At 39.6% G+C, this 24,676-nt stretch overlaps 3 protein-coding genes across 5 annotated transcripts; 1 reads left to right on the top strand and 2 right to left on the bottom strand.

Annotated features, from left to right (window-relative positions):
- Positions 1-1,340: 1,340 nt before the first annotated feature.
- On the top strand, positions 1,341-6,224 carry syngr3a (synaptogyrin 3a). 2 transcript variants are annotated; one of them, XM_027022202.2, is made up of 5 exons: positions 1,455-1,543; positions 2,101-2,159; positions 2,929-3,163; positions 3,337-3,482; positions 4,517-6,224. In XM_027022202.2, the coding sequence occupies exons 3-5, from the start codon at positions 2,938-2,940 to the stop codon at positions 4,718-4,720; spliced, it is 576 nt and encodes a 191-aa protein (XP_026878003.2). In that variant the 5' UTR covers positions 1,455-1,543; positions 2,101-2,159; positions 2,929-2,937; the 3' UTR covers positions 4,721-6,224. The 2 variants fall into 2 exon arrangements, with proteins under 2 accessions (XP_026878002.2, XP_026878003.2); XM_027022201.2 differs by lacking the exon at positions 2,101-2,159 and having other exon boundaries at positions 1,341-1,543.
- znf598 (zinc finger protein 598) lies at positions 5,999-13,004 on the bottom strand. 2 transcript variants are annotated; one of them, XM_027022200.2, is made up of 12 exons: positions 12,728-13,004; positions 11,627-11,739; positions 11,397-11,526; positions 11,086-11,297; positions 10,781-10,998; positions 10,575-10,689; positions 10,299-10,480; positions 9,198-9,288; positions 8,265-9,103; positions 8,029-8,179; positions 7,770-7,914; positions 5,999-7,638 (listed from the first exon to the last, which is right to left on the bottom strand). In XM_027022200.2, the coding sequence occupies exons 1-12, from the start codon at positions 12,899-12,901 to the stop codon at positions 7,279-7,281; spliced, it is 2,730 nt and encodes a 909-aa protein (XP_026878001.2). In that variant the 5' UTR covers positions 12,902-13,004; the 3' UTR covers positions 5,999-7,278. The 2 variants fall into 2 exon arrangements, with proteins under 2 accessions (XP_026878001.2, XP_026878000.2); XM_027022199.2 differs by having other exon boundaries at positions 11,086-11,526.
- Positions 13,005-13,523: 519 nt separating this feature from the next.
- flii (FLII actin remodeling protein) lies at positions 13,524-23,781 on the bottom strand. Its single transcript, XM_035529319.1, has 30 exons — positions 23,691-23,781; positions 22,674-22,784; positions 22,450-22,521; positions 22,265-22,345; positions 22,026-22,111; positions 21,740-21,901; positions 21,475-21,578; positions 21,200-21,375; positions 20,767-20,924; positions 20,594-20,678; positions 20,346-20,493; positions 20,003-20,136; positions 19,681-19,893; positions 19,332-19,511; positions 19,133-19,215; positions 18,972-19,046; positions 18,802-18,885; positions 18,540-18,711; positions 18,327-18,431; positions 18,026-18,217; positions 17,603-17,791; positions 17,145-17,284; positions 16,711-16,918; positions 16,251-16,405; positions 16,085-16,145; positions 15,628-15,756; positions 15,426-15,532; positions 15,213-15,318; positions 15,064-15,129; positions 13,524-14,930 (listed from the first exon to the last, which is right to left on the bottom strand). Exons 1-30 carry the CDS (start codon positions 23,751-23,753, stop codon positions 14,796-14,798), a joined length of 3,780 nt encoding a protein of 1,259 aa, XP_035385212.1. The 5' UTR covers positions 23,754-23,781; the 3' UTR covers positions 13,524-14,795.
- Positions 23,782-24,676: the final 895 nt, after the last annotated feature.

Below are 24,676 nucleotides of genomic sequence, written 5' to 3'. Positions count from 1 at the left end.
TGGATGCCCCCCCCCCCAACAGTACAACCGGGATCCACTTTTCCCCTCTCATGTCGAATCGGGTACCAGTGACAGACCTGAGTTGGACTGTCATCTCCATCCGCTTAGCTGAGGGACTTTGAATGGTCATAGCAGTGACACTGACAACCCGGTGTCAGTAAGGCCAGTGAGCTGCTTTCCATCTATGCTGCATGGAACTCAAGAATCTGTAGCAGCAGCAGACCAACCCACCTATAGCATTAATGCTGGTCATTCTTCCTTCTAGTGGCTGCTTTCCCCTGCACTTAGCTGTCCTGCTTCCATTTGTCCTCCACCTTAAGTTTATGGCAGTAACTGGTACCGTGCCCTCTCACCAGCACACTACTCACTCTACTGGCACTCGCATTGGGGGCCATGTAACACTGATATTCACCTTGGCACCCTTACACCGAGGGCAAGTTCCACTCTTTGCCTCGGTGATGGCTACTTGGAGGATGGCTAAATGTCGATTAAGCCTTCTGAACCATTTTACATGCTGCCAACACACTTATTCGCTGTCCTTGTAGCCTCTTTCTGGAACTTGTGGCCTCCCTTCTGGAGCTGCCTGACTGAAACGTCGCTGCAGAGCCGTGTCCACTTTTCCCTCCAGCACCAAACACAGCTGTGTTGTGATAACAGCTACCATCCAGCCATTATGCCACTTGCAGCTTTGCAGAATATAGATCCCATGCAACCTCAGGGAATTCAAATGTGTGCTGTCTTTCACTGGGTGCGAGGCTGCTGAAGCGAGATTGAGGCAGCTGGCTGGATCCATCCAGGAGGGGGTAAACATAACACTCAATACCACCTTCTTGCAGGCTCCGTCTTCTTGGTCATCCGCCCTCAGTCTCTTTCAGTTAGGTGAATGCATCCCACTTCTGACACCAGGGCAAATAAGGAAGAGTCAGAAGACAACGCAGCTCCAGTGAATACTTTATTAGCAGCAGCAAAGCAAGAACAGCTATAAAGGCAGAACAAGTACAGAATTAAATGTACATATATACAACAATCTAACAACTTTTAAACATTAAATGTATATGATTTAAGAGTTTGGGGAGGTATGCAGCCCCCTTGGAGCACTCTCTGTGCCCTATATATTGTTTGACATATTGTTTTATTTAAAAAGAATTACAGCTGTTGAAGGATCTCTATCCAAAACGTTCAATATTATATATATATATATATATATATATATATATATATATATATATATATATATATATATATATATATAATTTATTTTGACAATACGTCAAACATGCAGTCTGAACCTACTACACATGTGATATCCGTAGATGTTCCTGTTGAGACAATTGCCACACACTGCCATAATCCTGGGACTGCGCGCGCCAGTGCCAGGCAGTGGGGTGTGTGCACCTGTCTCGACCCAGAGCCTTAAACCTGAAGAACAGGAACAAGGAAAATGGACGGAGTGGGGTCTTTTGGCGCTGGAAGAGCCGGGGCTGCTTTTCACCCTATTTCCTTTGTGCAGCAGCCGCAGACCGTTCTTAGAATATTATCATGGGTGAGTAATTCATATCGTGCCTTACTTTTGTGTTTTGCATGGCATTTACTTAGAATAAATGTCGCCGAAGCTCATACATATGCACTACAAGAATAACCCTGCAAACATTTGTAATTATAGCCCATGTGGCGTTCTCTTCCAAAAGAGCATGTATTCCTAATGTAATTGTTATGTGTGTTTTATTTGATGTAGCTTGTTTTATGAGCGCTAAAATAACTGATGCTTGTTTGCGATGCGTTGGTTTTCACTGGATAAAAAAATTGACGTATTGGTGCTATGTAGATTGTAGTGACGACACTGGCTGCGATTTCGTCTCCTGCAGGCTAGCTAGTAACTCTTAGGAAATCAAACAGCACCCCTTCCCCCAGTATGTATTTATGATCATTTTATTTAGGCTGATTTGGTTTCTAAAAAAACATGAGATGGTATGATCCCGCTATTGCTGTAGCCTTTAACATGGACGTTTATAAGAACCAATAAAAAATGATGTTAAAGGCTTGCCCAAGCGTTTACTTTAGCTACGGCTAGGTTGTCTCACCTGTCATTTGATGTTACAGGACCAGTAGCTTCAAAATCTTCTCTGTGAGCACCAACCTCGACTGGCTATTACAATTGCGTATGTGCACTTGTGGATTTGCCTTATTTTAGGGCATCCAGATTTGATTAGTAAAATCTTCATACTGACCTACATTGTAATTTGTTTGTGTTTGTGTGTGTGTGTGTGTGTGTGTGTGTGTGTGTGTGTGTGTGTGTGTGTGTGTGTGTACCAGTCAAACATCAGTGATTTTAGCATTTGAAAATAATTAGATTATTAAAGATAATAAAAAATAGTTAATAGAAAATGGATGTGTGATAATCCCTGCTATTATGATTATTGCATTAAAAAATACATCATGTGTAGTGTTAGAAAAAATCAAGCCATCCATAACATTGATATGTCAAAGAAATCTTATATGCGTACCTTACTCAAGAAATACCCAGCCAGCTATGGGCAAATAATTTAAGACAATTATTTATTCAAATCCAGTGTAGTAATTTTTCCAGTAGTATCACATACCATTTCTTAGTATTAGTCTACTTTCATTATGTGCCATTTATACAGTATGGAACCATGAGTATCTTATGTCAGTTCAATCAGGCTAATTGCTATGGATGGTAAATACTGACTGAGTAGAGCTGTAGAACCATATAAAGCTTTTACTGCCAATAAACACTATGACTCACTATCATAAATCACTATCATACATCAATTTCATAAACCATTGGCATTACAATTAGATTATTCTATAGTTTAAATAAATTAATACCATAATAATGTCAAACCTTTACCAAACAATGAATTAGAAGAGAGCAGGCTAACAACATGTTTCTTGTCTCTGCTGTAGATCTTCTCAATGGTGGTATTTGGCTCCATAATAAATGAAAGCTATGTCAACATTGGAAGTGAGAGGCTCTATTGCATTTTTAACAAGAACTATGATGCCTGCAACTATGGAATCACAGTTGGGCTCATAGCCTTTTTGGCCTGCATCTTCTTCTTTGTCCTTGACATGAAGTTCCAACAAATCAGCAGTGTTAAAGACAGGAAGAAGGCAGTGATACTAGAGATTGGGTTCTCAGGTAAATCTTGCAAAGCATTCTATATATGTAGACTGGAGATACCGAGATCATAAAACCTGAATGTCAAAACAGAACACATCCTTTTCACCCTCTTTGTAATCTACCAGTGTTTTGCCTGCATGACTCTACATGTTTAGTGAACCATTTAAAGAGATGTCTCGTACATTTGCTAGGTTTCTGGACTTTCCTGTGGTTTGTTGGATTCTGCTTCCTGACTAACCAGTGGCAGCGCACCACTCCAGATGAGCTGCCCTTAAACCAGGGAGCTGATGCAGCCAGAGCTGCTATAGCCTTCTCCTTCTTCTCCATCTTTACCTGGGTTAGTGCTGCACATACTACCAAAATAGCAGAGACCTACCTTTCTATAATTTTCTTAAATTTAATTTCATTGAATTTTATATTTCATGATCTGTATTTTTATGTCATTACAGTATTAGTATTACTGGGCAATAAAAAGACTGTAGTTGCCTGTTGATAATGATCATGACAGCACAGGCAGAAGACAAGCCCATGTTGGTCTAAAACATCATATCCTATGTAAAGTACTTTATTTTGTTCTGCATACTACTCTTTCATGCTATGTTCAACAGCATCACCTCTTTTTCCTTTGACAGTGACTGAAGATGAGTGGGATGATGGTGTGTCATGTGTGCAGTATAAGTGTAGCTTCACCCCTGGAATCTCACATACATTTATGCACTTTGCTACATGAGCAACTGCAGTGCACTGTAGTAGAAGATGTAGAGGTAGTAGAAATTGCAGTGAACAAGATACAAGATTTTCAGAGAAACAGGACATTTCGCTGTGTAGCTTGCAAAGCCGATGAAGAACCTCTGTACAAAACATTCAGTTTCTCTATAAACCTTGTGTATTTCACTGCAATATCGTCCTGATACTTTTTCAACTCCTCATCTACTATTATGATGTCAGATTGCTTCACCACCACTTGTTTATGTGTCTGGATCTGGAGGTCCAACAGGATCCTAGCCTTGCTGTTCTCCACTCTGTGATTCCTCCCACTTGGTAGTCTCTATCAGTGTGTGCTTTCCCTGCCAGCATCTTACATTCTGCTACTAGGTGCTGGATTGTTTCAGAGGCTCCTTTACACAGTCTGCATAAAAAACATGGGACTATTACTAGATGCTGATTGCAGCCCATGACCTATACTAAAAATATTTTTCCATGGCAGCACACCACAGATTACAATTTAATCTTGATACTAGATTTGACTTTTAATCTTAATTTAATTTCATACAGACAAGAATTCTTAAACCCCATACATTGAAATAACAAAAAATAAGAATGGTCCTTTCCAGATATGCCCCTTTGAATATATGCTCCTTTCTCTTTCAGGCTGGTCTGACCGTAAGGGCCATGCAGAAGTATTTGCTGGGAACTGACATGTCACTCTTCACCACAGATCATCTGGTTGGCAACCAAACTATTCAGCCATTGCCAACTGTACCTGGAGTAGAGACCACTGATACATACCAGAACCCACCTTTCACCGAGAACCTGGACTCCAATGCCCCAACCTACCAGGTTCCGATTTACTAGAGACGTGTCAGGATTTATGTGCAATGTAATTGATCTGTCAAAATAAGTACAGCTGGAGATGCCCTGACCTTTCTTCAAGCAGATGTGGTGTGACAATGTTCATAGGTAGTGCTGTGCTGTGAAATGTACAAGAGTCTGTTGATTGTGATTTCTCTTTTATTTGAGTCTATAGGGATAGCTAACTCCAAATTCATTGGTTAAATTGAAAGAAACATTTAACTAAACAGATCCAGATGATAGGATCCATCATGGTCCTTCCACATCACCAGAATAAGGAAGTTTCATATTAGTTTTAAGCGAAAACAAATCTAGTCAGCTGAACAACTGAAAAGTGGTACTTTAGGAACATCACCATCCTTGATAAAGGAAAATATGCATGTACAATAGAAAATAAATTCAGAAAAGACATAAGTGCCATATATCCAAAATAATAATTTGAAATGAAATGTCTATGATGTGGAATATAAAGTGCAGTATTTAAAATGTCAGGACTGTATAGTGTGAAAGCAGTCCTCCGATTACATTTCAGTACAATGTTTACCAGATAAAGGTACCAAATTATCTGCTTGTGTTGGAAACATGTTTCAAAGGATAGGGTAGTCTTCTTCAAAGTATGAAGTCTGTGAAGGCTCCATTATAGATATATGTGTGTTACATGTTAAAGATTATCTCGGTGTAGCAAGCAACATGCCAGTTCAGTGTTGGTGAACACAGTACAGATACTTGCATCTGCATCAAGGCTATATCAAGTTGAGTGTGATTTTCCTTTGAGTATATCTAAGTAGGTTAGGAAGTGTGCGTACCACAGAAAGTATTACCTTAGGTTTAAAGTGTACCCTAAAGAGTTAAAATAGTAATGCTCACACAAAAATAGACAAAACATTAAGTCAGCTAAATCCAAGTTATGATAAATTCTTGAATACTAAAGGAAAGTCCTCTACCCAACAAAACTACAAGTGCAGAGAGGCTGTTTATATGAAGACAATGTTCACTTCAGTAATTTATAAAATCAGAGGTTAAAGAAATTGGTGACCATCAGTGTTGTACGATATGTGGAAAAATGATGCCGTTCTCAGACAGTAAGACGTACATAATCTACATGCAAATGTAGAATGTGAAAGTGGTCAGGTATTTATGTTTTCTATATTAACACAGCACTTAAAAATGTCAGATGCTTTGACCACTATATCAGCAATATGGGCTTTATATGCCAAGGTCTGTATTTGCTGGTACAAAATTTGCACCTCTAAAAGAATAAAAATGTAACTCTACAGTCAATTGCAAAGAAATTAATATTTTATTTTTCTTCTTACAAATAAAAATGTCAAAATTTGTACCAGAAAAGGGGTTTTTAACACAGTCCAAACACTGAATCTTTACTTATAATGCACTACAATGTCTGGTGTCAACCATCCATGCAATAATGTTATAAACAGAAGACTTATCAAACTGAATGTCTTTGGACTGCATTCCTCATGAAAATAAAAAAGGTTTTTCATGAAAAGCCTGATCTATGTGCAACTTGCTTTACTCTCAAATGTAAACTTATTGAGACATATTAATGCTGTGAAAGACCAGATTTGTATAAAACGATCCAGGGCAATTAATTATTTTGGCAGATCTACTGACTTATGATTTATTTATTTATTTATTTATTTATGCAATATATTTAATTATTCCTTATTCTATAGGCATAACCAAAACATCTTAGTATAAAAATGAAAATATAAAAAAAATCACAAACAGTCCATAACCCAAAACAGAACTACTCTTTAGTAGTCTGCCCTTCCATGTGTTTGTGGCAATGAACAGAATTACACACACACAAAAAAAATGAAAGAGCAATAGAGATGCCAGAGGTATCCCAGCAGTACAAAATCGAATCTGGGGTTGCCAGACAGAAGTGTATGGCACTATAGGAAATGAGTGCCAATTAGTTCAAAAGTGCTTTTGTTCCCTTATTTAAATGTTAAAATCACTTTGACAAGTGTAGAACACCCTAAACACCTTAACAACTGCTTTCCATGAAGAACAATCTATCAGAGACGGATTACCTTGCAGAAAGTGTTTTCATTCAAATATATGTACCCCTTTATTTAATGGTTTTCATTTGAGAAACAGATGAACAGTTGACAACTTTGCAAGGAAACGTTGGTAATTACAAAATAAATAAATGTCAAACTGCAATGAGAAACGGAGCATGCCTAAGCATTGGTACAAACCTGATAAATTTCAGAAGGAGAAAAAAAAAAATAATCAAAATGTGAGATTAAGAAATAATATACAGTAATAATTAATACTGCAAACTAAGCATTACCTCCATATTGCCAATCTACAATTTTAGAACCTTACATTTTGAATGGGACAAAAAAGCGATTTTTTCCCCCATTCAGCAATTTATTGACAATTTTGTTGTCAATGTCAAAAATATTCTTTCAAATGTGCTCATCACAACATTACCGTTTAGTATGCATTCCACATGAGCCTTCATCTTAAATACCCTTGGCTCTGGTAAAGCATTAGTCTGTGTCCTGGGTTAGTGCCCCTATGCCTGGGAGTTAACTGATGATTTTGCTAATGTCCTGGAGGGAGGGAAACTCATCAGCTCCAATATGCAGGGTCTTATGGGTATTGAAGTCTTTTAGAGCCAACACCTGCTTGCAGGTGGGACACACCTGGCAGTCTAGCTCAAGGCTGCTACTAGAGGTACTTGTCTGCCAGGCTTTCTTTTTATTCTTCTGGGGTTTGGAGCTTTGCTGCTGTTTCTCCAAAGCCTTACGGTCTGCATGGGCAGTGAGGAGCTCTTGCTGCTTGCTTGTGTCTGGGAGAAGAACCAGCAGCTCATTGAAGACCCTGCTGAAGTTGTCACCCAGCAGCACATGGCAGCTTCGGTGGTACTGAGCAGCAGAGATTAAGCCCTAGTGAACACACACAAAAAAAGGCTCTATAAAACATCCCAAAAGAGGGACTTGTGGCCGAGATGGATATTAGTACAAATAATTGAGAGAAAAGGTTGTGTGTATGAAGTAAATTCACAAATTTACTTTACCTGTCTGAACTGGCCTGAATAGTTTTTAAATTCGTTGAACTTGGATTCATCATTCTTAAGGAAGTTCTTTATAGACTGAATAAGGTCCATGTTTCTTTCTTTGAAGTTTTCAGGCATGTGGTATTTCCCAAATGAAGGTGCTGATCTAAAACAGTAAGAACCCAAATGAGTTAAATCCAAACAAACCTGATTCTGTAACTCTGAAAATGAACTACAATGTAACCCCCTTCCCCCCCCCCCCCCCACTATGCTTGGTTACCTGTTATAAATAGACACTGTGGGTTCTACTACATTACTGTTGAGTGGGACACCAGTGAACCCTGGTGGAGGTTTGCTGACTACAGGCCCTAGACCAGGAGGTGGAGGAAGGTCAGTCTGAGCATTCTTCAGTGGAAATGCAGCTTTAAAACCTAAAACGCAAACAGTACAAAGATTAGCTCCAGAGTTGGTGATGCTGCCTGAGAGAAGCCTCGATAAGACACTCTGCTATCATACCAGGTGGAGGTTTCTTAGTGATAAGAGCAGGGAAGTCTTCTTCAGGGACATGGGTAAAGTCAGACACTGGCTGCTTCTTTGCAGCAGGTGGCTCTTCAGGAATGCTCGTATAGGAAATCTTATCTGCAGTATTCTCCTTGTATCCATTGATCAATCTGTTTGCTTTGGGAACCACAGGACCTTTTGAGACACTGACATCTGGGGGCTTAGTGTCGGGTACATTCTCTTTGTGAGCCACATGGGTCACCAAGTCCCCATTATGTGAGGAAGTCCCAGCAGGAGTGTTGATGGTCTGCTTCTTCTTCTTGCCTGCTTTGGGGTTCATTTGCGATAGGCCAGTCTTCACCGTAAGCAGAGAGGAAATCTCCAGCATGGTGGGGGCAGTACGGATCTCATGGGTTGTTTTACCACCGTCTTCATCATCTGACGAGACCGGAGACCTGACTTTAGGTGCAGTTTTAGCATTTTCTGAAGAGGCAAGCTGCTTCTTGCGGTGAGAGGCAGGGGCCCGAGACACGCTACAGGAGGGTGGCGGATCATTAGCAGAAAACACAGGGGCAGGCTGCGCGGGAGCAGACTTCATCTGCAGGGCAACAGGTTTGTTGTTGGGCACAACGGGTTTACTTCCTGCTTGGGACCAAGCAGATGTTGTGCTTCCATTGGGCTTCTGAGGTTTGATCTTTGAGACAAGTGCGGGGAAGTCCTCTTCATGAAAGGAGGAATGTTTCCTGGCTTGAGCCGTGTACACTGCTGTCACTGGGGCTGAGCCTGCCGTACCAGACTGTACCAGACTGGGGAAATCCTCTTTTTTCAGGAAGACAGGACTTGATTTGATTGTGCTACAACAAAGAAAGACTGTAACTGTGAAGTTCTGAAATTGGAGCCAAATGCGCAAAGTGTAAAATAATTTCATAGTTGTATACTGAAGCTTACTTCTGAGTGGGTGGTGGCAAAGTCACACCTGCCCCTAAAGCTGGAAAGTCTTCACCCTTCATCGGGACATTATTCTTCTTAAGTGAACGACCTAAAACATTATTTTTAAAAGACAGTCAAGGGGTAGGTTGTTCTGGTACTGTAAGCTTGCAACAAATCAGAGAGGGCAAAGGTAACCTATAAAATAAGGCTTTGCCTGGTGACTCACCAACATGACCTGGAGATATAAGGACTATATGCATGAACACTGATAACACATACAAAGTTCAGGTGGTCTCATCATAGCAATTTGACTTCAAACGTGTGCAAAACAAGACTTCTTGCAGACCTCAAATAGAAAAAGCTCATAGATATGGAATTGGACAACAGCCTCAAACAATTTAAAACACACAGAAACAGAGCATTAGCATGATCCTCAAGACTACACAATGATAGCTACTACTGGAACACCACACCATAAAAAACAGCAGATATTGGAAACTACTGCTTCTATGACAAAGTGGCAATTCAAAGTGCTTCACACAAACATAAAACAATTATGAAAATAAAATTTTTGAAAATTGAATAAGAAGGATTATTACACCCAGAGATCCAGCACATTAGGGAGGAACTAGGGAATAAATATTTTGAGTGGTGTACAGTTTCAGTCCAGAAGAGCCATGCTTTATCATTCTAAAAAAAAAAAAAATAAAAAATAAATAAATAAATAAATAAATAAATAAATAAATAAACAAACAAAAAAAACATTACCTAGAATATATAACTAAATATTGTATATACAATCTGTATGTTATCTGTCCCCAGACTGTTTGGAGGACTTCTGAGTACCACAATGTCTATTCTACTCAGAATCTGTATTGCTAAAATCTGGCAAATAAACCTTGAAACCAAGCTCTGGGTAGAGGCTCACTACTTTCTGTCCTTTACAGTCAGTGTTGTGCTCTTGCACATCAGTAGTGCACATGAACAGACTAGAGGGTGAATCTACAAGGCTCACCCGTTTCAACGTCAAAGAGGTATACACTGCAAAAGCACTCCTGCTACCAGGGGATAATCAAAGTCACAGAGTCAACAATATATTGCAAGCTGTTTGCTCTTTACCTTGCATGTCACCAGGAGGCTTTGTGGCACCTCTACTGCTTCGTAACTCATCAGTGTCCATTTTCTCCTCTTTGCGTGGCTTTTGGCTGCTCCTCTCATGAAACTGTCCTCTCTCTTCCTGTCGGCGGACAGCCTGTGAGGCCTGAATTGCGGCCACCAGTTCCCTATCCTCCTCCTCCTCTCTGTACACAACAACGCTGCCTCAGCACTCAGCAAGCTCTTTCAGCCATTGAAAGGCTGCTGGGGATAATGGTGTACTGCATGAGACAGACTTACCGATTATACCTCCAGCTTCTTACATTCTGCTGTAACCCTGGGGCTCTTCCTCTTCCAGACCGTCCTTGTCTGTTAAAGCGGTCTACTTCTTCATAGTCATCCCCACCCACTAAACCTTGGTAAATCATTCAGAGGTCATTACTCAGAGTGGGAGATCAGAGGGTAAAGGTGGCAGTGCTAGACACACAGGTTTCTGCCCCACTCACCATCATTCCTCCTCTGCTGTCGTGGCGCATAAGTGAACTGTATGTCAATCTGGCGGTTCTGCCGCGCCTCAGCTCTGTTCTTACTGTGGGCGGCAGCCTTGTGAGCCTTGTAGTCAATCTCTGTCCGAAATGCATGTGTGAATTGCTCTGTGCTGCAGCGACCCTCCTCACACAAGTAATGGATCTCTCGGAAGTGTTCGCTAAGGTATCTGTAGTCACTGAATAAACAGCCATACAAGAATAAGTAGGATCAACATAGAAAGATATTTCTGTATTAGACATACAAAGCTAAAACTGCCAAGCACCTGTAGTATTCTTGAGCTCCATCTGCATCACAGAAATGGCAGAAGTAATGGTCTCGCCTCAAGTGTTTAAGCAGTTCATCATTGTCCAGGTAACGGTCATCACAGAATTTACAAAGTGGATGACCACGATGAGAGGTGTCGTCTGGGTCCCCTTGTGTCCGATGCCGAGCCAAGTCCTTGCGATTATACCACTTCCGCTCATAGGAGAATATCTGAGAATATGTATGAAGAGTAAGGCTACAAATTACAAGCAAAATGAAAAAGTCAACCAATGGTGACCAAATTTCAGGGCCAAGTAATAAAAATACCACCTTTAAATGTTTAGCACACAACTTGCAGCAAAATAGTTCATGCTGCTTCCGCATGTGTTGCTCTAACTCCTCAAATTTCGAGAACACTTTGGGCTCAGGACATTGCGGACATTCAGATAGCAATATCTTCCTGAATTTGATGATAAAAATATAAGTTACAAATTATAAAAGGTGAAACAAGATTTACATAATTTCAAATCACATAAATTAGAATAAATAGCCCCAAGTACCTATACTGTGCAAAGATTTTCCCATCAGCAAAATGGATGTCATATTTCTTCTCAAGCTGATACTCGTGATGAGGGAGAGCAGCAAATGGTCTGAGTTTTCTTACAAAGATAACCTGGAGAAAACAGCATCAGTAAACATTAACAAGACAGACAACTTGGAGACTAAAGATAAACTAACTCTATGACCATCAGCCCCAAGAAGGTATCAAGTTAATTTAGTAATGCTTAAATAAATGCGGTCTGTTACTCACATTCACACAGTACTGACTCAACGGGTTGCAACGAGTCTTAGCATGACAGCTGATCAAGCTGAAAACTATCACCAAGATAACTAAATCCAAATTTGAGGCTGGGGATCTGATTAACCATTACACAAACCCTGACACCCACTGTTTTGCTAGTGAATATCATGCTCTGCCAGTTTTAAGGTGTCAAATAGTTAGTAGACTAGCTAACAAACAAACATTTATTTAAGTCAAAGTAATCAAACTGGACAGCTAGTAAACTAGAAACAGCACACTAAGGTGTAAGGCAAGTTTTCAAAGAGATGTACGAAATATCGAAATTATGTGCTAGCTAGCGAAACATACATATCTAGAATATTAATTTGAACAGGATAGAAGAGAACATGCCAACCTAGCTACAATGTTTTTGATAAACTGGGCCTATATTTATTAGCTTTAGTTAAGTGAGCCAGCTCGTTGGCTAACTTTAGCTAGCTAAATAACTAGATTACATGACAGGCGTTTCAGGATGAAACGATAGCAAGGGTTAGCTAAAATAAGCTATCCCGAATGTCTGAGTTTGTGTAAAGATTAGCTAGCGAGCTAACTAAAAGACGTAGCCGAAAATCTTCACCCACATTTCATCAAATAACTCTGGAGTTCGCTACAGTTAGACTAGCTAATTAGCTTGCTAGCTAACTTCTTATACCCTTCAGGTGAAGGCCAGCTAGTTACAGCTACTGAGATGACGGGAACCTAGCAAGGCCTGTTATTTAGGTAGCTAGCTACTTAGCTACTGTTCTCCAACTTCGAAAGCTAACTTTTGCTGGCTAGTCCTTAAGGGAAGGGGATGAGTTAGCTAGTTCCAACCAACCACCTTGTCAAGCTCCTCTCGGCAAACGGCGCAGTATTTCTGGTCACACAACACCCGCATCTTGGTGGAGCACCGGTAGCACACCGGATGATCACATTTTCCTACGGCGAAAATGTCAACGTCTTGGCAGCAGAGCACACAAGTGTTCTCGGTGTCCTTTTTCGTTGTTGATTCCATTTTACTGAAAGGCACAAAGTCTCTGGTATTTTGGTTTTCTGTCAAACTGATAATGTTGATCTCTAAACGTCAGGCGGCAGTAAACTCAGCGGCACAATTGCGATTATTTACGTAATCTATTGCCCCACTGCATCATGGGTACTAACCTGCCGCGAGACTCGGGTGCGTTTTCTGCAAGTTTTCAGAAATCTAACCGGCTAAATTAGGTTCTGAAATGAAATGAAATTTGAAGACCATATACCATGAGAGAGGCAGAAATTAATTGACCGATAACATTTATTTTTCGCCTCTTTTTATTATCGCTTTTTAAAGTTATTTGTAATTATTGAGCAGAAACATCATAGCTTACGAATTCAATTACCTTCATTATTCATACTTACTTAACTACATCTAAACTACACTTTAATGAAATGTATAGTGGTCAATTTAAAATGCTATATAAATATTTTACTTGAGTATTTTAAGATTAACTACAACTTTACTGTCATTTAGCTGTTAACTTGTAGTATTTTTGCTCATGTATGCAAGCACCCTAAAGTAACCTCTGTTCTTATACTTTTTACAAGACAGTGTTGACAACTAATATTTACCTATTTCTTGACAAATACTCAGTGATGCTTCATAGACTTGTGATGGAACTTTTATTTTTAATACAAAATACATAAATAGAGCATCTACAAGTAGGGCCAAAGGCAGAAAATATTTGTACACAAATACATTTTTATGCACACAAATGAGATGCAGTGATACTGAAAAATTGCTAGACAAAATAGGGCAGTAAACTGCCAAATGTAAATAAGTTCATTTGCCTCTCCCAATCCCTTTATGATAACCATAGGATAAATGAAACATGATTAAAGACAAGCAGCTGTCCTTGGTTAAATGCATTTCCCCTTCCAAGTGGAACATGTATTTTACCTTCAAAGAATTCTAGTGATCCATAAAAAGAACTATGACTGCTTCGCTATTATGCTTACTGCCACTATATACCATAGTAGGTACATTCCTCTAAATATATTTTGCAACACTGTGTTGGGTAGTTTATGGCATCACAGTAAGAAAACAAAAATACTTGATACATGATAAGTGTTTCTCCAAAGACATCCCAAGTTAACTGTGAAGTCCATTATTTTAGAAATGTCGGACACTATCCCAACGGTGAAGCATAAAGCAGCAGACGACAGACCTGAATTGGACAGTGCTTACATGCAAAACACAAAACACGCAGTGTGTTGTCTATGGCACAGGATATTTCTGGAGAATATAGATGTGAGTCCATGCGTTTGCTTGTGCTCTAGTTCTAAGTGCCTGACGTGCTAGGCAGCAAGAGCCTGTTTTGATTATTACACTGGCAGAATATAATGAAGTGCATATTGAAACCATATAACAGATCAAAACCCGAGTTAATGTGGGAGAGTGAAAGTGTGCAAAGTCCCCTTAATATCTGTAATCTAACCAAGATACTGACATGGAGTAAAGAGTTAGCAAACTAATCTTGGTATCAACTTAACACAGCATCTATTCAAGATGAATAGCGGTAGAATTCATAACTACCAGATTTATAGTATACATCCCATCAGGTGATTTAAAACGAGCACACTATCCCTCAGAGTTGTTTTTTTCCCCCTTTTCCTCATTCTTCAAAGAATACAGCAACGTCTTTCTTATGCAGTACCTCTTAGCTTTAGTATAATTTCTAGAAGCTTTCTGCTTCTTGCAATATTACACAAATATTTCACCAATTGTTCAAAAAGAAGTAAACATTTGTATATATGAGCTTTTCAAAGAAGGTGTTACTATAACTGCAGTGCACATAAAGAAGAGACAGCTTCTTAAGGGTGGTGTAGAGGATGATGCTCTACTGAATTCATAGACTATGCTGTAAGTGGATGGTCTATACAGGGGCAGTCCTGAAGGTGCTCCAGCCATGGAAACAGCGGGTAAAGCAGTGAGGTTCGTTGCCTTTGCGCACTAGGCGCAGTTTCCTTGGGTTCTCTGTATCCTTGGACCGCATGTGCTGAATGTAGACCTGACAAACGATCAAGGATGTGTTAAACAAAACAAAACGAACAAGAAAAGTTACACAAGTACATACAATATACTGCAGTGCATATATTAATGGACAAAGCAAAAAAGCAGAGAGGGTGTTGCTCAAGTGTCACCTGACAAGCTTTCAGACTCAGTTTGATCTCCACTTGGCTTGTCTGGGTTCCAACCCACATGTACACCTGTAAATCAAATACAGATCATCAAGCACAACTGTACTTTGGCTGTTAACGAAACATTTGCTCAATTCAGTTTGCGTCTTTACTTCTTTGCCATTGTCCAGCAACATGATGTCATCATCAGCCAAGTCATCTTGACAGAAGTCAGAGCATTTCTCAGATACAGAAAAGTAGCCCTTCTCATTAGAGCACCTGATTGAATTAGCACAGGCAAAAAAAAAAAAGGTTTTATACATTGACCACAGACAAAAACATCACCCACTAAACCCAAGATAACCATAATCACTTCAGATCCTAACCTGAAAAGCCTGGCAAATTTCATGTACTCTGCATCTTCATCATATGGTTTCTGTGTGCCAATGCCCACCCAGAAAAAGTTCTCTGGTTCCTCTCCTTCATTTATCACCTGGCATGGTGGGAGAAAAAACCCCAATTCCTCTCATTCCCATATCAAACAGTGTTGTCTTTAAACTTTTAACTGCTAAATAGTCAGGCATATACCTGTTTGCTGTAGCTGTCATCAAACATTGAGTTCATGATGTCCTCTGCCAGCTTAGCCTCATCTGGGTCTGCAGCTCTGCCAACCCACGTATACACAATACCCTGGTTGTCTGTGCTCTCAAATGGCACCTGGAAAAAGGATCACAACACCCACAAATTTTAATTAAATGTCTAATAAAACCAACATGTGAAATAATTATTAATACCAAATGGGCAGAAACCTTTTGTTAGTGCAAATAAGGTCTAGCAGGTAGCACTAGCACTACATTTGACAAAATATAAAGTGACAAAACAGAAATACACAATTATGGACTTGACTAACATGCATCACCATAGCTGACCCCCCCCCCCCCCCCCAACTGCTCACCCTGTCACCAATCTCAATTTCTAGATGGACTAGTTTGTTTTGGGGGTTTTTATCACTTCTTAAAATGCTGAAAAATCTGAAATTGTTTACCTTCAGTATGTAACAGAACTCAGAATTCAAGTTACTGGAATCAGTGGGTATCTGGATAGTTCTAAAGATTGAAAGGAAAAGGTTATTTTTACACTTAAATGTAGCCTTTTTATGGCATATTAAAAAGAAAGATTAAATTCAAAAGTGTAATGCATAATCTACTAACCTGGTGCAGAGTGCACTGCCATTAGTTCTTATGTGGTACAGGCTAGGCTGCACATTGTCCACTTTAAGTTTCCTCTTCCCTTTATGGATAATGAACTTCCTTTTAAAGTGTGACAAGAACTTGAGGTTCTCCTGCTGCTGGGTCATCCTCACAACCTGGTGCATGTGCAACATGACCAAAAACATTACTCAAAAGGTTCTTATCTAAACCAAAAAGAAAAATGTCCCTCAATAACACTTCAGAACAGTACTCTCATAACACTACAGAACAGAAATCTCATATGACTAAACGACTTAAAGCACAGCATTAGAAACATTTACTAGGTGAGTGCATTTGGAGACAATTAAAAGTAGCTTTTATGATCTCTTTACATCAAACAATTTTCCCCCAACAGCACCACTGTTTATATCCATGTGTGAACATTAATGCAAAATGTCTGTTTACAAAAAAAAAAAATTACCTCTAGCTTGCCAGGAAAAAGGCTCTCAAATTTCTTCTGCAAGCTGAATGTGAACGTAAGCCAACCCATGTTGGAGGCCTCACGACCCTGCCAGAAGTAGACCACACACTGGAAGTCCTCTTCAGGCTGCTTGTCCTCGTCCTCCCCCTGCCCTTCCTCACCCTTCTCTTTCCCTTTCTCATCCTCATACTCCACAGGCACCCAGTATCTGGACAATGTGACAACAAAATGTCAAATAATGGCATTAGACTAGAGAATTTAAACCAGCCACTTTTTCCACACAAAATATCACAACAGTAAACATTTTTTTCACCCCTAACCCAGATTACTTGTGTGGATATGGAAAGATTTAACAGAGTGTTCAAGGAAAATAAAGGGAAACAACAAAGAAATGCTTAACAAAGAACAAGACTACCTATCCAGGTATCACCAACCTGCACAGAAAGACATAGCAGTCCTGTGTGTGAAAATGACCAAACTCCTCCTCAGGCAGACGGGCAAACTTCTTCCCCTCCAAAACAAATCCCTCCATGCCATCCAGGTCTTCATTCCACTCCTCCATCATTTGCTCAGCCTGTAAAGGTTACGCATTCATGGCTCTCACTCTTTGCACCACCACGTACAATCTCGTTGAGTGCTAGTTTCTCAGATATAATACGCCAACACAATCTAAACATTAAGTGAGCAAACACACAGACAACTTCAAATGTCCTGCCTTAGAATCATGTAGATACCAAAAACTACTGGAACCTAAAAAGGATTAGAAATGTTTCAAATAGGTATTAAGAAGTTAATAAGCATATTTAAAAAGCAGTTTAAATAAAATCCACCAGCCTCATGAACTGAGCTATAAACCAGTCTGCCATCAATGCAATGTAGAGACAGATATCACCTCTGACAGGGGCATGGGTGGCTGCCTGGGCAGGAATAGGGCAGTTAGGTCAGCCTTCATCTGGCCCTTCTGATCAGCATCCTTCTTTACTTTTCCAGACAGGCCACCAGTCTGCTGTACACTCTCTGCATTCTTGGTGTAGTCCACCTTCAGCACATCATCCCAGTTCTTGAACTTGGATTTGAAGACCTATTGAGAACAACAGGGTGAAATGAAACAAGGGAAGATAACCATTTTACACCCATTTTAGTCATGGCTGTACACTCTTAAACCTGGTGAGTTTGGGGGTTTGGCAGATGCTACTTTAGAAATGGATGTAAGAAACATCATAAGTAGCAATTTGCAAATACAGTGAAAATAATCTGTTGTAATTACTTCAGATAACATGTTTGTGCATAGTTTTTAGAACTCCTGAAATCTAACCTGGACTTCAGTGCCCTCCAGATTGCGGATGACAACAGCGTGTTTTGGGCGATGAAGCATGCTGCACATTTCCTGCCCCAATTTCAGGGCAGCAGCTCTTACAAGGCGAGGAGACTTGCGTCCAATCCAAATAAAGACTTCAGACCAGCAGTCCAATATATATACTCCTTTAGTGTCTAGAAGACTTTGGAGCTGCAGCCAGAAGATATTTTCATGATTAGCAAATTCAAAAGAAATCAGCTGCACACTTAAATAATTTGGTAGTAGTGGAATGATATTTGGAATTTACAATTTTACATACCAGTCTGAGCTCTGGAAGGACATCAAGTTTGAGTCTGTTTTTGTGCTCAACTGAAAGCTTATAGTTGATCTGGGGCAGTTCAAGATATCCCAAACCTAGGCCAACCTAGAGCCAACATATAAATGTTTTTTCCCCCGCCAATCTATTCTTGTTTGACAGCTTTACAATGCAGCTTGAGAAGGGTACTGCATACATATCACATCATGTACCTACCTTGTAGAGTTTGGGTCGAACAGGAGTGAAGTCATTTGGAACATGTTTTTTTATTTCTTCAGGCTGTCCACCAAGAACTTCCCAGAACTCTGGGGGCTCCTGATTTTGTACCAATGAAGTGATCTCTGCTTTTCCCTTCCTCTCATTCTTGTTTATCTTCTCTGCAAATAACCTAAAAAGGTGACATTTGCAGTAATACAGGTTAAACTGTAGAGAAAAATAAAATGCCAGTATTCTTCAAAATGACCCATCTCAAAAATACCTGGCTTTTGTAGTACCACTTAAGGTAGCATTGGCTCCTCTCCACACATATATTTCAAGACCAGTGTCCAGCAAGAATACAAACCTGAAGAGAGGAAGAAAAACAGTTGGGTTTTGAGAATACAGATATTGGTAAAGGGTCTAGCAGATTAGGGGTGATCTTGGATTTACCGTGGATCAAGAGAGGCTGCCTTTAGAGGTACAGACTCTAACCTGATGTTCTTCTTTCCATACACACGATAAAGTCTATTTTAAAAAAAAGTAAGAGGCAATTCACACATGCTAGGCAGCAACTAAAAGTGTTGGTTCTTTGCTTTGTTTCAGTTTGATACCTTGTTGGGTACTGTGTATCCTCCACTGTGTAGAATCCACTTGCAGTTCCTCCTTCTATATAGGATATTTCATTGTCAAATACCTTCAGGATTGCAGAACAGAAACACATTAGAGTTCAGCTAGTTCAGTAATTGAGATTTCTGAACTAAAAGGAGATTGCTAGACAATAATATGGTTGTCTGAGTGAGCTCTACTGACCGCACCAAACTCTTCACTTTCATCTCCCATTTCCTCCCTGATGGTCCTACACTCAGCACCCAGGTAATTGCGAAGATTAACAGCATGGATAGCAGAGCCAGCTTTCTTATCTAAGGTGGCATCCTGTCCAATCCAGTAGAAGATCTGCCAAGTCAAGGCTCCATTGTCATCTAGAAAAGTCTGTAAATGAGGACAAAGATAAGGGATATAAGCAGAGTAAGTGTTCCATTTTATGTAACACCATTATGTAACCCAAGACCAAGGTTAAAAAAAACCCCAGACACTTCTGACAAATATTAACAACTTATCAGAAATTCAGAGCCATGTGCCAAAACATCTCAAATCTCACCTTCAGGACAATGTAACAGTCTGCCTCGTAGAATTTCCCATGGAAAGCCTCATCCACTTGCACAGGCAAAAAGTTTTCTATCTGCCACACAGTGACTCCAGGCACATGCCCCACATCTTCCATAAAGAACTCAGAATAGTCAAGAGGAGGCTTCTCAAGATTTTTATCCCAGCGCTTAGACTTCAGATCAGAATATTTCATATCACCATTCTCCTGATAAAAAAAAAACAACAACATTTATTATACAATATAGTCTCAATTTCTTTGGATCATAAGAATTAATGTATGATTTGATACATGAAAACCTATGCTCTTTTCTCACCTCCATGGACTTATTCTTTTCCTGGGCCACATCAGACATTCCTTTCAGCACCTGTTTAGCCTGGTCATCCTGTGTGGAATCCTTCCGTCGTCTTAACCTCATCTTCCTGGCCATTGGATCTCTTGGACTATTTCCTGTGGGGAGAGTGTTTACACATTGAACCTCAGGCCAACAACTAAACAGTCATCCCATTAGCTTTTCCAGGACTGGATTCATGCCATTTTATGCATTTGTGTGTCTGAAAGTATGTCACATACAAGTACCATTTTGTCAACATCATGCCTGAAACTGGATATGGGAGAGCCATTACAATAACAATAATGAATGATTGTGTTTACTCCACCTCCACCTGCTGCAGCCACTGTGGCTGGTGACGCGCCTGCCAACCGCAGCTGGTTCTGCAAAGAGAAGTCTATGTTGTACCACTCAGCTGCCCTGTCGACTGGTTTGGGAGGCATAACCAGGTTGGGATTCTCTCGCACATCCAAAACCTAGTTAGAAACAACTGCAATTGCAATTATTTGTAGTAACAGTAAAATTATACTTACAGACCAATAAATTCTTTAGTGTGAGCACAATTTATAACCTTACTTCTAAATCAGTGAGGAAATGAATTGCCTCTGGTAAAGTCACCAGCCTGTTTTTATTCAGGACTAATTTCTTTAATTTTCCACACCTGAAATACATCCATAAAACAACAAGTTTCAATTATTGCTTGTTTTTAAGCAACATCTAATTTCATGTCCCCCAGTGAATCACATTACCTGCAGAGCCCCTCTGGAATCAGCTCAAGATTATTATTAGCTGCCATAAACTCCTCCAGACTGGACAACTTCCCGACACCAGATGGCACTCCATCGAAGTCAAGCTTGTTTGAGTTTAAATACAGCTTCTTCAATTTAGACAGTTTACAAATGGCAGACTGGAAGACATCAATTTGAGAGTCATTAGGGTATACGGCATCAGCAGACTAGGGTACGAAATTGATACAACTATTCAGGCACTTGTCATCTTAAGTTCTGTGTTTACTCAGGTCCAAGTTCAAGCATGATGATATAGACTTACCTTTCCCCAACAGACCGATACCATTACCATTCATAATACTGGAGGCTTGTGGCACATCTTTATGGTTGGATACACATTGCAATCACAATAATCATCTCTTGGATGACTTCAGTGCTGCAGGAGGGTACTTACGGGTAAGGAATTGAGCATGTTCCTAGAAAGGTTCAGTGTCTCTAGCTGGGTCCACTGGTCTATGCACAGTGACATCTCTGTGATCTGATTGTTACTCAGATTAAGGCGTTTCAAACTGGCTAAGGAATACAGGCACTCCGGTACCCGAGTCAGATCATTGCAGGACAGATCCACATCTGTATGAATAAAATGATCATTAAACAAAATACATGGTCTTGTAAACAAATCATGTCATCACCACCGACAAACAAAAACATACGCTTTACTTCAAGTACCTGCTAAAGAAGTGAGGCCTTCAAGACTTGTTGGCATGTTGCTCTGGGTACGTTGCGTGTTCCTTAAATGAAGGGTTTGAAGGGCTACCATGGCAGGTAATTGCCTGTTCAGACATGGAAGATAACCAACATAGCATTCACCCAGGGCTTATCATTGACTGGGAAAACATTGAGGTCAATGGACCAAACCAAATCACATACCACATTGTTTGTAAAGGGAGTTAAAGACTGCTGTGAGATAGCAACTGCTGCAAGTCATTCCTACCTCAACTGTGCATGCATGAGTGGATTATTGTTGAGAATGAGGGTCTGCAGGTGAACCAGACGCCTCATCTGAGGGGGCAGGCTATCCAACTTATTGTCACTCAGGTCCAGATAGAGTAGATCAGTTAGGTTGATAAACAGTTGATTGGGTATGTTATCAATGCTGAAAGGGTATAAAGAACAATACAAAAAAAACATCATAACATACTTGCAGAATACACTTACCATTATTATTAATGCCAACACCCTTCCAACAACACTACCACAGCTACTGTGAACTGTTGTACCTGTTATGGCTTAGGTTAAGGACCAACATGTTTCTGGAATTTTCCAAATCCCTTGGGATTTCAGTTAGCTGGTTGAAGCTCAGGTCCTGGACCAAAAAAAAAAGAAAGAAATGGGTTTGGATGAAATCATGATTCAAATCACTGATAGAACAAAATGCAACACACCAAGACCAAGAAAGACCAGTTTATAGAACACACTAATTAATTAAACTGCTTCTTACTATGAAACAATAATTTACCAGCACTGAGAGGTCATCCAGCTGAAAAATATCATCTGGAACTCCTGAATTCTTAAGGTTGTTTGCCCGTGCCACAACAGCCTAAATTCAGAAATAATTAATATTTTAAGTAAGAAATATACACAGCCACAAATGCATTAATAATATTTAAGATTTCAAGATTTAATGATGATTATGATCATTACCCTTAAGTTTGGAAGACTTGACAGCTCTCCATGTAGCGTTGTAAGACTGTTGTGACTCACTGACAAATGTTCCTGATGGCAAATATATTAGATAAAACATTTTGAAAGAGCACATAGTAGGGAAAAATTTTATAAGCAACATTTATTTCATCTATTTCCATCCACAAAAGACAGACTGTAAGAAGCCCATTTGCTGTATAATGTAGACAGATTGATAGATTCACCAGTTTCTGAAGTGAGGACAGTTCTTCAGGAAGATAGCAAAGCCCAGTTCTATTGAGTTTTAGCCATCGAAGACTGGTCATGGATTTGACATGCTCAGGAAAGTAGCCCCCCTATGGGAATATGATGACAACGCAATAGACGCATTACTTATCTGTTCAAAAATATCTGGAGAAGATTAATGTCAAACTTGTTGGTACCATTTATTACCGCATAACTGCTAAAAGAACCACGAAATCTGACATTTGGCTTCACCATAAATATCTTGTTAAATTAGATGCCATTGCAGGGAGAGAAGGAGAGCGAGATCCTCATGCCTAGCAGCTGTAAGCAGGACTTGTGTTCCAGCAACAACGCTACATCATCATAAATATAGCGCTAGCTATGCTCATTATTAAGGCAACCAGGAAATGAAATGATTATGAGAAAGAATACGGTCATGCCAATAAAACGTACTGAATTATACTATCAGGAATGACGAGTGCCAAGTCAATTCTTAGATAAATGAATGATAATGGCCATTTTACACATCAATGTTGGTTAACTAACGTAATATACCGAGAAGTTACACCAATTCCTACAACAAACAGTGAATGAATGTGTTCCTGAGGCATGTAACAGCTTGCTCAGCTAGCCAGCTAGCTAGATTAGCTCACTTAGCTTCCCAGCTAGCAAGCTACGCAATCTTTTTTTTTTTTAATTGGCTGTATTTTAGCAATCAAAACTGTATCCGTTTAATTGCTATCCAGCGGCAAACACCGCTGATTAACTGTCCAGCTTAACTGTTGTTTTTCTTGTTCAGAAGTTGATCTCGTTAGATACATATTGTCAAGTTGCTCGGAAAAGCCAACTAACATGGCTAACGCCCAGTGACTGTTGTCGCTTACTCGGCTAAACATCAAACGGTATCTCGTTCACCACGTTCTGACCGCACGTTACGTTAGCCACTCATTCAAGTGATCTTTTAAAATGAATCTACAAACAAATAGTTAGAAAGAGAGAGCGAGCATAGCACTTACTTTAAAATCGTTTCCACTCAAGTCTACCCCCCTGATAAAGGGAAGAACTCCGGTGGCAGCCATTTCTAATTCAGTATGCTTTCTAGCACTATTTCTGGGCGTATGACCACAGAAGCCTTTGTATAGCCCCACCCTTTCAAAGTTAATTTCCCACAGTCCACACACAATCTTTGACTTCACTGAAAGACGGAAAGCATTCTTTTTAGTCGCTGGACTTAAAAGCAAATACACCTTATATGTATGCATGTGCATTACCTTTTGAAAATATAAGACTGTCTCACCCTCAAAAAGGAATGAGTAACTTCACTTTGAATAGACTATGTGGTTTTGGGTAATTAATAATTTCTCACTAAGTTTAATACCTCAAAGTCATGGACTGTAAAAGATGAAGGGTGTTCCTGGTCATCAAACAGGAAATTTGACTGTATCATAAAAAATAAAATAACACAAACTAACATCTCATTAAGAATAAGCAGATCTAAAAGTAAAGGTGTTTTCATTAGACTGATTACTCAAGGACAGTTGCTTAGGTAATTCAGTAATGCATAACAATGATGAATGAAATCCTTCTGGTTACTGCTGCTTCCAATGAGATGATCCACTGAAACAAGATCTCTGACAAAAGCACCAGTAATTTACCCTTTTGTCTCAACAAATAACTGGTTCTTAATTAATTTTTCAGGGCAGAGTTGAGTTACAAGATCAATTTTGTACTGTTAGCATTTTTCTTCACAGTCCAATAAGTGGAGTTGGATTTTTAAACACAGGAATCATTAAGAAATTCTAATAAACTGGCTGGAATTGTTACATTAAAGTTTGAATGAATGACATTGGTCAAGAGAGTTCTTGTTTGGAGGGAAATTCCTCCAGTCACATCTTTCATTTGCTGATTAATTCAGAAAAAAACATGATCATAGAATTAACAAATAAGCACATCAGGGTTCTATTACCTTTAAGACATTTATGAGGATGTGGTTTCATTTGTA

Source organism: Electrophorus electricus, chromosome 8 (assembly GCF_013358815.1).
Source record: "Electrophorus electricus isolate fEleEle1 chromosome 8, fEleEle1.pri, whole genome shotgun sequence".
NCBI classification, from domain to species: Eukaryota; Metazoa; Chordata; class Actinopteri; order Gymnotiformes; family Gymnotidae; genus Electrophorus; species Electrophorus electricus.
This window is presented reverse-complemented; position numbering and strand designations above follow the sequence as displayed.

Bases quoted from the DNA above. Each gene is read 5' to 3' on its own strand.
- syngr3a (XM_027022201.2), top strand. From the start codon at position 1,442: ATGGACGGAGTGGGGTCTTTTGGCGCTGGAAGAGCCGGGGCTGCTTTT. The intron at 1,544-2,928 runs GTGAGTAATTCA...TCTCTGCTGTAG, and splicing joins TTCTTAGAATATTATCATGG to ATCTTCTCAATGGTGGTATT. The intron at 3,164-3,336 runs GTAAATCTTGCA...TACATTTGCTAG, and splicing joins ACTAGAGATTGGGTTCTCAG to GTTTCTGGACTTTCCTGTGG.
- znf598 (XM_027022199.2), bottom strand. From the start codon at position 12,901: ATGGAATCAACAACGAAAAAGGACACCGAGAACACTTGTGTGCTCTGC. The intron at 11,740-12,727 runs GTGGTTGGTTGG...TGTTTTCTCCAG, and splicing joins GCCGAGAGGAGCTTGACAAG to GTTATCTTTGTAAGAAAACT. The intron at 10,999-11,085 runs GTGCTTGGCAGT...CTGTTTATTCAG, and splicing joins GGAGCTCAAGAATACTACAG to TGACTACAGATACCTTAGCG.
- flii (XM_035529319.1), bottom strand. From the start codon at position 23,753: ATGGCTGCCACCGGAGTTCTTCCCTTTATCAGGGGGGTAGACTTGAGT. The intron at 19,047-19,132 runs GTATCAAACTGA...TTTTTAAAATAG, and splicing joins GATACACAGTACCCAACAAG to ACTTTATCGTGTGTATGGAA. The intron at 16,406-16,710 runs GTAATTTTTTTT...CACATGCACCAG, and splicing joins TTTTTCCTGGCAAGCTAGAG to GTTGTGAGGATGACCCAGCA.